Genomic DNA, 14,648 nt, shown 5'->3' on the forward strand with positions numbered 1-14,648 from the left:
ATATAGAGTCCAAAAATTGAAACTTATCTGTGTGGTTAAATAGGCTGTTATTTACCACCATTTACCATCCATCTTCCCCTAGTCAGATAGATTGACATCTTTATTAAAAATGTTTAATTTGCATTACAGAGCTCAGAACAGTTTCAGTAGACTCGAAAAAGAATTCAGAGTGTTATACACATATTAGAGGCATTTAATTATGTGATTAAATAATTAGTCGCAAATCAAATTTGGGGTAAAAATTTGGTGAAGTGTAGATCTGCTCTTTTCTACTCACCATCACTACACACATTCATGAGGTACATTCTTTTAATGGAGGCTTACGTTATTAGGGTATCGCTACATGTGGCAGATTATTTCATTTGCCAGCACATGAATTTCTGCAATATCAATATGGACGAATAAGGCTTTTGCTGAAATTTCTGTAACAAAACAGATATGAAAATATAATTAAAAGGGTTGTCCAGCACCTCTCAATTGTACATCAGGTGCTGAGAGACACAGCTGATGTTGAGCTTGGTGTGCATACCTGTCATGAACTTGTTGTCTTAAATAAAATAGGAGAATAGAAATGGACATTACCTGCCAGGTGTGCACATTACCTGTTAAGGATGTGATAGTCTCCATATTAGTAGTGTCTTTCGATACCCGATGTAGATGTAATAGCTGGTGGATGACTGCTTTAAGGTGCCATCTGCACCTATTTACTTTTTCATTTATTTCAATGCAATGTTTGTGACCAAATCATGTTTAGAAACATATTTCTATAATTTCACTGGGATTTTTTTTGCGTAACAATGTCTCAAAATACATCAACTGATGTAATTAAAAAAAATACTTGTGTTGCTTTCCCAGGCCAGTGTTCCTGAAATTGTGCTAATGTCATTTATGATGTTAACTGTTGCGGTCAACGCATCCCTTCCTGCATCAATTGCAATTTGTCTCCTGTGCGGTCAAACAAGGCTGAAAAAACAGAAGATCTTCTGTATTAGTCCTCAAAGGATCAATTTAGCTGGGCAGTTGAATCTTGTATGTTTTGATAAAGTAAGTTCAATTTGGTTCATCTATTTAGTGGCTCCTTGATGCTAGCTGTATTATTTCTCTGTGCAATACTGAACACAATTACGATTACCTAAATGTAACCACTTCTGGAAAGCCCAAAGACTATAGACTTCTGGGGAGTTCATACTTTACTTTGCAATAATGAAGAAGTTGGCACTCATTGCAAGAAGTATATCAAGGTCATTTAATTACAGGTACAATCCATAGTAAATACATTACGCTATGTTGAAACCATTGACATTTATCTGATACACAAATTGCTATAGATTAATTGAGAATCTTGTGTTAAGGACCCCCAATGGAATACTGGTACACTGCAGTGTAAGTTGTCATAGATGTGGCGTCATTTACACAGCAATGTACCTCTATTACTAGGTCGCTTTCCTTGACACATTATTCTCATTTTCTCTGTAGAAATCTGTGCATCTAATGAAGGTCAATGTATTGACTAAAACGTAATACATTTACTATGTATTGCACCTGTAAATAAATCACTGTGTTATACTTCTTGCCAAGAGTTCCAAATTCTTCATTATTTCAAATACAATCGGTGTAAACCTACTTGTGCACCAACAGTACACGAGAGTCTTGCCCTTTTATATACATACGTTACTCTGCACTAATGTTCTAAAATATCACTGCATAGTAAGCAGCTTACAGACAATTGTGTAGCTAGGGGTTGGGGAGCTGGCTGGCTGACTTAGCCAAACTCTCCATAGAGAAGGCAGATATGATTTATTATGTACCCATTGATCCTGTGATTGCTAATAAACCAGCCCCAGTTACAGGGGAAATCAGCAATAAAAATAATGTATTAATATGTTCAAATGCCAAACAAAGGTCTTTATGACCTTATTAGTGGAACTGTGTGTAAAATACATTGAAAAAAAAAGAAAAAATCCATTAGCAAAATAAAACTGATTAGAAACACCAATAATCCGAATCGCTGTATATGGCCCTGACCCCATTGAAAAAAATGTCAAATAATTATAAATAATTTATTTAGAAAATGAAACACAATTTAAAATGTTTTTCAGCAGTATTTTGTAGTCATCAAAAAAAAAAAAGTGAAAAATAGACACGTACAAGCATTTCTCAGGTTGCAAATTCGATATATGTATGTATGTTGGAACAGGGCCGGCAAAAAAAATGAAAAAACCCTAATACTCATCTCATGACCGACCTCTCTGTTCACCCCGCCAGCCACTGTCCAATCCTCTTCTTACTGCCATAGCATACTACACTACATATTAGTCAAATTGATTTGAAATAGGTTTTGGGCTAAGAAAACCCTTATTGTGAACCTGATATGAGATACATGCATGCTGCCCAAATCACGAATAAGACATTGACTGTTTTATTGCAGCAGTGCATGTTTTAATCCAATATACAGTACTTTGATGTTTCAGAGAAAACATACTTTCAGAAGCTATGTATCTCAGATAACAAGTCCAAGCCTGTTCCTAAGGTTTCTCCTTTCCCTGCTCCCTTATACCGACTTGTCTTTTCTCAGAGGTGTATGCAAGAATTCAGTTTGCCTCCACAAACGGTTTGCGTAGTTGTTATGTGACCAATAGTGATGGGCACTAAAATGCTCAGGTGCTCATTGCTTGGGTCAAGCACATTGGAATACACGGGTGCTTGACCTGAGCAACAAGCCCAATGTAAGTGTTAGGCGTCAGTCCAGGACCTTCTGTGGTCTCCCATTTTAGTCCAGCCAGGGATAATGCTGCTCCGCATCATGATCAGCCCCAATGCCTAGCTAGTCCGCGAGCACTATTTATCTCCCAGGTAGTTGTGCCTGACAATGTTAAGTCTGGGTTGCAGAGAGAGACAGTGCTTGCGGAGTCTAAGTCCAGAGTTTGCCGTTCTGACACATACTAGCACCGTCTCCTATAGCGTAGTGCCTGTACCGAAGACAGGGCTACTGCTTCTTCTCCGGTCACACGTCTCCCTGTGGTTCTTGGAGATTGTGTGAACCGCTTTAGCGCCATTCCCCATAGCGTAGCATCTGTATCAAAGACAGGGCTACTGCTTCTCCCACGGTCGCACGTCTCCCTGCGGTTCTTGGAGATTGTGCTAACCGTCTTACCCTTCCTGTGCATTAACACGAAGGGCTAAGATAGTTTATAGGTGCGTCGCCGGTCGCTCTTCCTCCGTGCAGTTAATGGAGATAGAGCGTATTGCCTTACCCGGTCCGGTGTGCTGTTAACACGGACGGGTTATCAGTTTAGTTGTCGCTTTCCTTTCCACCCGGAAAGTGTTCGGCAGCAGTCCATTAGGCTGCATTGCGGACCCCGGGGTCGGTTGCGTTCCATTAAAATAAAGTTGTCTGCAACCGCCCTCCTAACAGTAAGTCTATGGGAAACGTGAGCATTTTTCAGGCGGCTCCCCCGGCGGTTTGCAGAGGGCCTAAAAATTGCCCAAATCGATGGAACAGTGCTCAAATGGCATGGGAACAGCATGGGGAAAACCCCTGGAAACATTTCTGACCCCCAGGTCACTACTGTCAACAATGTTGTCAGAGGTATTACGCCACTTGCACAGACTCACAATAAAATTTAGTAAATCTAAACCAAAATGGATTTTCCTGGGAAATATGTTAAGGAACATCCCTTCCAGGGAGATAACTTGTATATAAGGCAACATAAATAACCAAAACCAAAAATATTCCTCCACACCTTGGGCTATGTTCACACGTAGCGTTTTTGATGTGTTTTTGCACTTTTATATTGCTTTCAACCGTGACAAATGCATTCACCGGGAAATGTCATTTTAACATTTTACAACCTTATTTGGCCATGTGGTGTGTGAGACATGATCAGAGACATTCTGTTTCATTTATGAAGGCGGGACTATGAAAGTCAAAAAACCTATTTTTATAGGTCCATCAGGCAGCCCTTACTATTCTTAAAGGGCCAGCAGTTGGCCCTCATTATTCTTAAAGAGCCATCAGCCAGCTATACTTTGTTGTTCCCATTACTAAAAAGTGGGTCTCCTATACGGTTATTGCGTATGCAGTGAGTGGCAGGGCTGCCAAAAATTTGGATGCACCCCAATACCCCTTTGAAAATTTGGAGGCACCCCAATACTCCTTTGAAGAGATTTAGAGGATGGCCTCCTGAAAACAATGTTCCCATTATTAGGAAGTGGGCCTCCCATACTGTTTGCCTATGCAGTGAATGCAAGGGCTGCCAAAAATTTGGACCTACTCCAATGCCCCTTGGATGAGACGTAGAGGAGGGCCTTCTGTTAAAAAATTGTTCCCAATATTAGGAAGTGGGTCTCCCATAGTGTTTGCCTATGCAGTGAATGCAAGGGCTGTCAAAAATTTGGAGGCACTTTAATGCCCCTTGGAAGAGACGTGGAGGTCAGAAGGCCTTTTGAAAACAATGTTCCCATTATTATGAAGTGTGTCTCCCATAGTGTTTGCCTATGCAGTGAATGCAAGGGCTGCCAAAAATTTGGAGGAACTCCAATGCCCCTTGGAAGACACTTGGAGGTCAGAGGGCCTTTTGAAAACAATTTTCCCATTATTAGGAAGTGGGTCTACCATAGTGTTTGCCTATGCAGTGAGTGCAAGGGCTGACAAAAATTGGGAGGCACTCCAAGGCCGCTTGGAAGAGATGTGGAGGAGGGCCTCATAAAAAAATGTTCCCATTAGAAAGGAGCGGGTCTCCTATACTTGTAATGCCCATGAAGTAAGTGTATGGGCTGACAATCATTTACCCCTGGGGGGTAAACATGAACACACTGTATAAAAAAAAAAATTTCGGGCATCATAAACACCCTTTAAAAAAATTATGTGGGTGTTGCATCATGGACCACGGTCACCCTGGTGATATGGTGGTGGAGGATGAGGAGGAGAAGGAGGAGGACAAGAGCTAATAGCCAAAATCGAGAAGCGTATACCCATGTCTGGGTGTGAAAAGGTGCATGGGAATACACCTCCCAAAAAAGACAGTGGATTTGAGTTTATGTTACGCTGCTATCATTTGGTGATGTTGAGAAGTCTGGCCCAATCCAGCTCTTGTTCATTTTTATAAGAGTCAGCCTGTCAGCATTTTCATTTGACAGGCCAATGTGCTTATCAGTTATAATTCCACCAGCGGCACTAAAAATCCGCTCTGATAAAACGCTAGCGGCAGGGAAGGCCAGGACTAGAGATGAGCGTTGTTCTACTCGAACTGTTCGCCAATCTCAAATTCGAGCTGTTTTGGGCGGTGTTCGAGCCGTTCGGCGAACACGAACAATTTGAGAAAAATTCGGCTGTTCGAGGTTATGTTCGATAACTGTTCGTGCACCAAAATCATAACTGGATTTTTTCTCAGTAATGATGAAAATTAATGTTAATACGCAGTTTGAGTGTACAGCGGGGTGGGGGGAGGGGCAGGGGATGGATCTCTGCAGGAACAATGAAGATCTCCATTTTTTTTTTCTCTTTCCCGCATTTGCAGTGGGGAGGTGCAATCTGTCAGCCTATCAGCAGCGCACACACGGAGCGAAGTGCTTTTTTTCACACAAGCAAGGGCATGTGTCATTGGCAGTGTATGTCACATGTCCTTGCCCTATAAGACCAAGCCATTTTCCCCGTCGCCACCATTTTCTCACTGCTGCAGCTGCGTGTTAGACGGCACCGCTGTTGCTGTGTGCGCTATACCTTGTTAATTTCAAGCCAATTTTCGCACAAATCTACAGATAGCTTGGGAGTAGGGAATAGTTGTGATTGCAGTCCTTTTAAGGACTAGGTTACAGCATTTCCTACGACTTTTATCAGGCAGGTCTGTGCTCTTAAATAGATAGATTGTGGGAGTAAAGACTAATTGTAATTGGAGTCCTTTTCAGGACTAGGTTACATCAGTTCCTATCAGTTTTTGCCAGGCAGGTCTGTGCCAGTGCTGTGCAAGTTTTTTTCACAGCATTTGGCTGAATCTAGCAAAGCTAATCCTTTTTGGCCTATTGCAGAGTGTGTTAGTCAGTGGAGTAGCCAATCTGTGTTGCAAGATATACCACCTGTGTATAGAATACCAATTTTTTTACTGCACCTAGTGAAGTAAAATCTTTTGGGCATAGCATCATTCTATTAGTCCATCTATACTGACCTCCATCAGGTTGCAAATTGAATATAATTTTTTTCTGCATCTAGCTCTGAAAAAATATTGGGCTTCTAGCTGTGTGTGGGACTTGTTCTATTAATCCATCTATACAGACCTCCATCAGGTTGCAAACTGAATATATTTTTTTCTGCATCTACCTCTGAAAAAATATTGGGCTTCTAGCTGTGTGTGGGACTTGTTCTATTAATCCATCTATACAGACCTCCATCAGGTTGCAAACTGAATATATTTTTTTCTGCATCTACCTCTGAAAAAATATTGGGCTTCTAGCTGTGTGTGGGACTTGTTCTATTAATCCATCTATACAGACCTCCATCAGGTTGCAAACTGAATATTTTTTTTTCTGCATCTACCTCTGAAAAACTATTGGGCTTCTAGCTGTGTGTGGGACTTGTTGTATTAGTCCATCTATACTGACCTCCATCAGGTTGCAAACTGAATATATTTTTTTCTGCATCTACCTCTGAAAAAATATTGGGCTTCCAGCTGTGTGTGGGACTTGTTCTATTAATCCATCTATACAGACCTCCATCAGGTTGCAAACTGAATATATTTTTTTCTGCATCTACCTCTGAAAAAATATTGGGCTTCTAGCTGTGTGTGGGACTTGTTCTATTAATCCATCTATACAGACCTCCATCAGGTTGCAAACTGAATATATTTTTTTCTGCATCTACCTCTGAAAAAATATTGGGCTTCTAGCTGTGTGTGGGACTTGTTATATTAATCCATCTATACAGACCTCCATCAGGTTGCAAACTGAATATATTTTTTTCTGCATCTACCTCTGAAAAAATATTGGGCTTCTAGCTTTGTGTGGGACTTGTTCTATTAATCCATCTATACAGACCTCCATCAGGTTGCAAACTGAATATATTTTTTTCTGCATCTACCTCTGAAAAAATATTGGGCTTCTAGCTGTGTGTGGGACTTGTTGTATTAGTCCATCTATACTGACCTCCATCAGGTTGCAAACTGAATATATTTTTTTCTGCATCTACCTCTGAAAAAATATTGGGCTTCTAGTTGTGTGTGGGACTTGTTCTATTAATCCATCTATACAGACCTCCATCAGGTTGCAAATTGAATATAATTTTTTTCTGCATCTAACCCAGCCAATAGTTTTGGCCTAATACCACAGTTTGGCCACTCAGCTCTGCTCGGTTCCCATCCATTGTTTTTTTGTGCAAACAACTCCAGAGTTGTGAATTAGTTAACCACCAAAATGAGTGGAAAAAGGCCTGCTGCTGGTGGAAAGGGGAATAGGCGTGTTGGGAAGGGGAAAAAAGGTTGTGCCCGTGGGGTAGGTGTTAAAGCAACAGTAACATCTGCAGAAGAAAGACCATCTTCCAGCCAAATTAAAATGTCTACTTCTTTTAGCGGACAATGTGATAAGATCCCTTTCTTACGGCCACGCCAATCACTACAAATTCCAGATGAGGCACAAAAACAGCAGGTGCTTCAACGGATATCAAGTGCTCCTTTAAGTGGGCTCTCCTCCACATCAACTTCAACATCACAAATACTCCAGTCCTCAAAGGTGTCACCCCAATCGCACTTGCTTCCTCACAGCTCCCAAATCTCCAGCTTCCCGTCTGAGTATGAGGTAGAACAGATGGTTGAGTCTGCAGAGCTGTTTACTCATACTATAGCCTGGGAATCAGAGGTCGACTCCAGCGCTTCTGTGAATCCAGACGAGGAAATGATCTGCACTGATGCCCAGAATCTTTATGAGTCGGATCCAGGACCAGACGCAGAAGATTCTGACCATAATGAAGACCCTCATTCCCAAACTGTAACTCCTGTTGGTGGAGACAATGAGGAAGACGATGATAAGACTCAAATACCTGATTGGAGCGACAACTTTAGTTTTTTGTCAGGGCAGGAATAGGTTGGCTCTGAGGACGACGGGTGTGATAACGCACAGGGTGATGATGATGAGGTTGGAGATCCCACTTACTGTCAACCCACAGTCAGCCAAGAGATGAGGTCAGCAGAGGAGGTGGAGGAAGATGATAGTGACGACGAGGTCAGGTTGCGCCTTCCTGGACAGAGACGTAGTACTGGAAGCACGTAAACAACTGCATCCTCCAACACAACTCTGCCTCTCACCACAAGTCGTGGTGGCTCTTCAGGTCGCATGGGTGCTAAGCCTTGCATAGCCTGGGCATTTTTTCAGATCAATAAAGATGACCCAACTCGTCTTATCTGTAACATTTGTCAGCAAAAGCTAAGTAGAGGCCAAAAAATACATAGTTTGAGTACTTCATGCATGAACCGGCACATGGACATGAAGCATAAGTTGCAGTGGGAAGCTCAGTGTGCTACAATGCGGCCTAGCTGGCCGGGCCAACCACTGTCTGCCATATCTTGTGCATCCGCGGCCTCTTCATCCTCTGTGACTGGGGGACAGCAGTCACACCTGTTTTGGGGCGCAGACCTGCCACCTCTTTACCCGCAACAGCCAGCGTGATTGGCAGGTCATCATTTTCTTTGGAGGTGGTAACACCAGCTGGTGTTGAGCGCTGTCCGACATCGATAGCACCACCTTTGGATCAAGGCAACCTAACATGTCCGCCTGCATCTTCCTCACAGACCGGCAGTTTGCCGGGGACACCCTTATCAACCCCGTCTAAGCACAATAGCCAGCCCTCGGTCCCTCAGATGTGGACAAGTAAAAGACCATTTCCTCCTAGCCATGAGAAAGCTAAGAGGTTGAATTTCACCATCTGCAAGCTCTTGGCTACAGAAATGCTGCCTTTCCGCCTGGTGGACACAGAGGATTTTCGAGACCTTATGTCCGTCGCAGTGCCCCAGTACCAGATGCCCAGTCGGCACTACTTCTCAAAGAAAGGTGTGCCTGCGCTCCACCAGCATGTCGCACACAACATCACCGCTTCTTTGAGAAACTCTGTGTGTGACAGGGTGCATTTCACCACAGACACTTGGACGAGTAGGCATGGACAGGGGCGTTACATGTCGCTGACTGGGCACTGGGTAACTATGGTGACAGCAGGACAAGGGGCTGCTGTCCAAGTCTTGCCGTCCCCACGAGTTGTGCGTCAATCCTCTTTATGTCAAAGTTCCTCCACTGCTTCTGCCTCCTCAACCTCCTCTCGGTCTTCCACCTGCACCCAAAGCCTGTCTGGTCATGCCACAAGCTTTCTAACTGCGCAGAAGGGATCCTGCACACCTCCTTACTATGCTGGCAGTAGGGCTCAACGTCATCAGGCGGTTTTTACATTGAAATGTCTGGGAAATGTGAGTCACACAGCTGAGGAGTTGTGGTCAGCTCTGGAGAACCAATTTCATGAATGGTTGTCTCCACTGGACCTGAAACCAGGGAAGGCCGTGTGCGAAAATGCTGCAAACCTGGGTGCGGCCCTTCGCCGGGGCAATGTCACACACGTGCCTTGTATGGCTCACGTGTTGAACCTGGTTGTCCAGCAATTTTTAGCCCACTATCCCAGACTAGATGGCCTTCTGCAGAGGGCACGGTCGCTGTGTGCTCACTTCCGCCGTTCGCATCCCGCAGCTCAGCGACTTACATCTCTACAGAAGTCGTTGGGCCTGCCACTTCACCGGCTAAAATGCGATGTGCCTACCCGGTGGAATTCAACTCTGCACATGTTGCAGCGACTGTGGGAGCACCAACAAGCCCTGGTGCAATACGTTCTGACGTATAGCCTGGGCCAACGAGATTCAGAGGTGGGGCAAATCACGCTGGAGGTGTGGTCTCAGATCAGGGACCTATGCACCCTTCTGCACAGTTTTGAAATGGCGACGAAGATGTTTAGTGCCGACGATGCCATTATCAGCATGACTATTCCGGTGATTTACATGCTGGAGCACATGTTAAACAGAATTCGGAGTCAGGTGGTGGCATAAGAGGAGGTGGAGGAAGTAGAGGAGGAGGAGTTGTATGCAGAAGGGCTAACATCTGCAAGGTCCAGACGGTCGGCAGCACCAAGGCGGCAGGCATGTGAGGGTGGGGGAGATGGTTTTACCAGGGCGCATGGTAGCAGCCAAACTAGTGAGGAAGGTGCAGGAGCCCAGGAAGAAGTGGAGGACGAACTGATGGAAGACTCATCAGATGAGGGAGACCTTGATCACAATTCTGTTGTGCGAGGTTGGGGGGAGAGGACAGAGGAAGGAAGCATGATTGTTGCCTCGCCACCAACACAACAGGGACTTGGTGCTCCTGGATGCGCAACACACATGAGTGCCTTCTTGCTGCACTACCTGCAACATGACCCTCGAATTGTGAGAATTAGAAATAATCCTGACTACTGGGTTGCCACACTGTTAGATCCCCGGTACAAAAGTAAATTTGCAGAAATTATTCCTGCCATAGAAAGGGATGCACGCATGCAGGAGTATCAGCAGAGACTGTTGCAGAATCTTACATGTGCTTTTCCACAAAATACCAGTGGTGCACGTAGTGAATCTCACAGTTCCAACTTGCCAACCGTGGGACCGTCAAGTGTTCAGCACTCAAACCGTAACAGAACCACAGTATCTGCTGTTAACATCAATTTTGCGGAATCATTTCACCACTTTTTTAGCCCATCCTTTGCAAGGCCACAGGAGACAAGAAGTCTGACACATAGTCAACGCCTAGAGACGATGGTACAGGAGTATCTCCAAGTAAACATTGAAGCCACGACTGTGTCACTGGACCCTTGCTCTTTTTGGGCTTCCAATCTGGATAAATGGCCGGAGCTAGCCACTTACGCCTTGGAGATCTTGTCATGCCCCGCAGCCAGCGTTCTGTCTAAACGTGTGTTCAGCGCTGCTGGTGGTGTGCTGACAGATAAGCGCACGCGGCTCTCCACTGATAATGTAGACAGACTCACGTTCATAAAGATGAACAAATCATGGATCCGAAACGACTTTTCTACCCCTGTGTCATCCTGGGGAGAGTAAAAGCTTGATGATTGGTTAAAATCACCCTACCAACCGTTTTAAGCTTTCAAATTACTAATCATGTTTATCTGTATCTTGGCTGGAAAATAATTTGGGCTTTGTAGCAGTGTGCAGCACTGATTCTATTAGGCCATCTATAATAAGCTCCATCAGATTTAAAATTACTAAACATGTTTATCTGTATCTTGACTAGTGTTGAGCCACCCCCGTAGTGTTCGAGTTCGGTTCGGTTCGTCGAACACCCGTGTGTTCGCCGAACTGTTCGTCGAACACCTTCGAACACCGTTAAAACCAATGGCACTCAAACAAAAACACATAGAAACACATAGAAAACACCTTCAAAGGTGTCCAAAAGCTGACAAACTGCTCAGAAGACACAACTAACACATGGAAAAGTGACAAGTACATATAGTCATGCGAAAAGAAAAGAGGTGGAGGAGTAAAAGGAGGGGGAGACACAGATATAGGCATGTCATGCCCTTCTAAAATCCAAAAAGGGAGAAGCCGACACGTTCAGTCCGCTCCTGCCCATGCCACCTCCGCGTCGCCGGGTTTGTGCCAGAGCCGCGGTGAACCCTGACGGCCAGCCCCCCTCTCCCAATACTGGTGCCTGTCCGCTGGTGGGTCGAGCGAGCCCCCCTGTGGTGGAGGCAGCTCTAAGCTTTTTAATTTAAATTGTCTCTCTAATTTGAATGAATACACTTTAAATCCATTTACAAGGATCTATTGGAGGGCAAGTCTCATGCCAGCAGCCGCGTAATTCCAGCTCCAGTAGCGTCCACTAAAGCTGCTGCAGTTAAAAAGCTTTTATAAGGATCGAGCTCGGCTGTCCACCGCAAGGCATCCTACTGCCAGTCCCAGCCCCTATGCCTTGGGGTGCCTCCTGATGCTCTTCACTGAGTATCCCATGGTCCCGAAGCATTTCCTTTGAAATAATTAAGTGTCTAAACTACAGGTGGTGTAGCTTGCTTAACAGCCGGGATAATCCGCTGACTAGCAGACACTGCTACTAGGCACAAAGTATTTCCTGGGCTAGATGCAGTTAAAAATTTGTAATTAGATACTCTCGTTGGATGCTGAGAAAGCATTCCATAGAGTCTCCTGGCACGCCATATATGATTCTCTTAAAAAGCTTGGGGTAGGGGTCTAGGGGACCCTTTTATAGCCAAAATCACGGCCCTGTATCACAATACGTCACCTAGGCTGAAGATAAATGGAACTGTAGCACCCTGAGGGCTCGGTTGCTACAGAGGTATTGCACCTCACCCAGAGGTGTGATATCTCACTCTCAGGTAAGGATGGAGTGTGGATCAGGACCCGACACCTGCATGCATTACACCACATTGCCGTGGGGCAGGGCGACCAATATGCCTCTGAGATGGGCACGACAGTCCCTGTCCCTGGCTGGAGTGGGGGGAGGGAACACTGAGGAAGGGGAACCCTGTAGTGCAGGAGCAGGGAGGAAGCAGTTCCTGGGTGCATTGAGAAGGGAGTATAAAAGTTGGGCACCATCTTAGTTCAGTGCAGAGAAGTCTGAGCAGAAGTGGCAGGGAGCAGGGGCGCTGCATGAGCTCTGCTCCGGAGGCGGGCCTAGTAACAGAGGCCCAGGCCTGGAAGAGGGAGAAGGAAGGAAGAGGAGCGGAGAAGGCTCCAGGAACGAGGAATGAAGGGATCCCAGGGGTGCGGACGGGCGAGTCGCCACCGCACGCCCGAAGCTACCTGCGTGGAGGGGTCAGGCCAAAGGGGGAGACCGGTCCCCGAAACTAGTGGAGGCAGGAAACGACCCTCAGCTAGAAACCGGAGGCTGTGACATTTTATGTGGCGCAGCCCCTCGCTACACCCGCTAGGAAGGCACCACATAGGGTCAGGGAAACTGGCGCCAAGTTTACCAAGAGGAGGCCCGAGGCAGCCGGACAGAAGGGTTGGTAAGAAAGGCCAGACAAAGGACACACAAAGGGGGTCCTGTGAAGCGCTTCAAAGTTATCTGGGAGTTGTCTGAGCCCCTCACCTGGTGAGCACAGTGCGACGTGGGCAGCCGTTACCTGCAGACGTGGTCTGGATAATAAGAACTGTGAGTAAAGGCCCTGGACTGCATCACTGACTCCGTGTCGTTACTGCTGCTGCCCTGCACCATCACCCCCATCCTCCGCATACACTGCCCTGAGGCTATACTCCTCCCGTGGGGAGTTATGCTACGCTCTGCTGCACCCACAACACCAGCCTCAGCGGTCTGCCCTGCAGCGGCGGTTCACTCTGACCGCAATCCACGGGTGGCGTAGTCGGACATTTAAACATCAAAACCACATAAATAGTTCCGCCACTGGTTTGACCACCCTGAGCCATGGAACCGGGTCGCCGCCACGAAGACTACAACCACCAGCATCCACCAAAAAGGGTCCGGCTCCGGGTGTCCCAAGGCCCAGGGGGCGCGTCAGAACATTTTCATCACCTTTCACAATCACCAATGGGACAAGGCAGGGATGTTCTCTGTCCCCTCTCTTATACATCCTAGTGACGGAGCACCTGCTCTCATCAATTCGCCATAACCCCAATATTAGGTGGATTGAGGTGGGAGGCACCGAGTACAAGTGCTCTCTATTTGCTGATGATGTCCTAGTATATTTCACTCAATCACATATATCCATCCATGCTGTTATGGCTGAAATAGATCACTTTGTTACATGGTCAAATTTTAAAATCAATGCAGCGAAGTCTGAGGCCCTCGATGTCTCCCTCCCCAAATCCATATAGGATTCCATCCAGTCCAACTTTCCCTTTGCCTGGCCCTCACAGGGTATCAAATACTTAGGAATTCCTATTCATAGAGACCTCTCCCATCTATGTTATCTTAATTTTGGGCCCTTTATTGAACAACTCCATACAGACCACGGTTGGCAAGTTAGAACTGTAAGATTCACTACGTGAACCACTGTTGTTTTGTGGAAAAGCACATGTACACTGCGTTCCAAATTATTATGCAAAAAGTGTTTAGGAGTGATAAGGGAAGAATTTGTTTGTTTGTCAGTTAAACTCATTGATGGTGATGTGTGTCAGGGCTCTTTATATCACTGTAAGCAATTGCAGACACCTGTGCTAATTAGTTTGGCAGGTGTGTCCAATGGAAGGCAAGACTACTTAAGAAGGCTGTCTCACATTATTAAGCAGCCTACATTTTCTGCCAAAATAGGAAAGAAAAAGGATGTGTCGGCTGCTGAGAAGCAACAAATTGTGGAGTGTTTAGGTCAAGGCATGACTACAATCAACATTGTGCGATGATCAGGATGAAGTGTCTTGGCAATCAAGAAGTATGTAGCTGATTCACAGTACACACGTGTGCGTGCTTATAAGGGCAAATTGAGGACTCTTTCCTACAGGCAATTACGTCAGGTTGAAAGAGCAGTGGCAAAAAAGCCTTGTCATAGCAGCAGACAAGTTTTTGAAGCTGCTTGTGCCTCCAACGTCCCCCGAACAACAAGATGCAGGGTCCTTCAGAGTTTTGCAGCTGTGCATATGCCATCCTGTCGACCTCCTCTATCCACTTCA

General features: G+C 45.5%; 1 protein-coding gene across 4 annotated transcripts in view; it reads left to right on the top strand.

Annotated features, from left to right (window-relative positions):
• The window catches only part of LOC141259330 (probable cation-transporting ATPase 13A4), a 1,218,891-nt gene that overhangs the window by 856,490 nt on the left and 347,753 nt on the right, over nucleotides 1-14,648 (top strand). For all 4 annotated transcript variants that reach the window (XM_073675148.1, XM_073675147.1, XM_073675149.1 and 1 more), the window contains exon 12: nucleotides 856-1,044. In XM_073675148.1, coding sequence (XP_073531249.1) covers nucleotides 856-1,044 — 189 coding nt within the window. The remainder of the gene's footprint in view (nucleotides 1-855; nucleotides 1,045-14,648) is intronic.

Source organism: Phyllobates terribilis, unplaced genomic scaffold (genome assembly GCF_046119375.1).
Source record: "Phyllobates terribilis strain yellow unplaced genomic scaffold, ASM4611937v1 Scaffold_3__8_contigs__length_932513732, whole genome shotgun sequence".
Lineage (NCBI taxonomy): Eukaryota > Metazoa > Chordata > Amphibia > Anura > Dendrobatidae > Phyllobates > Phyllobates terribilis.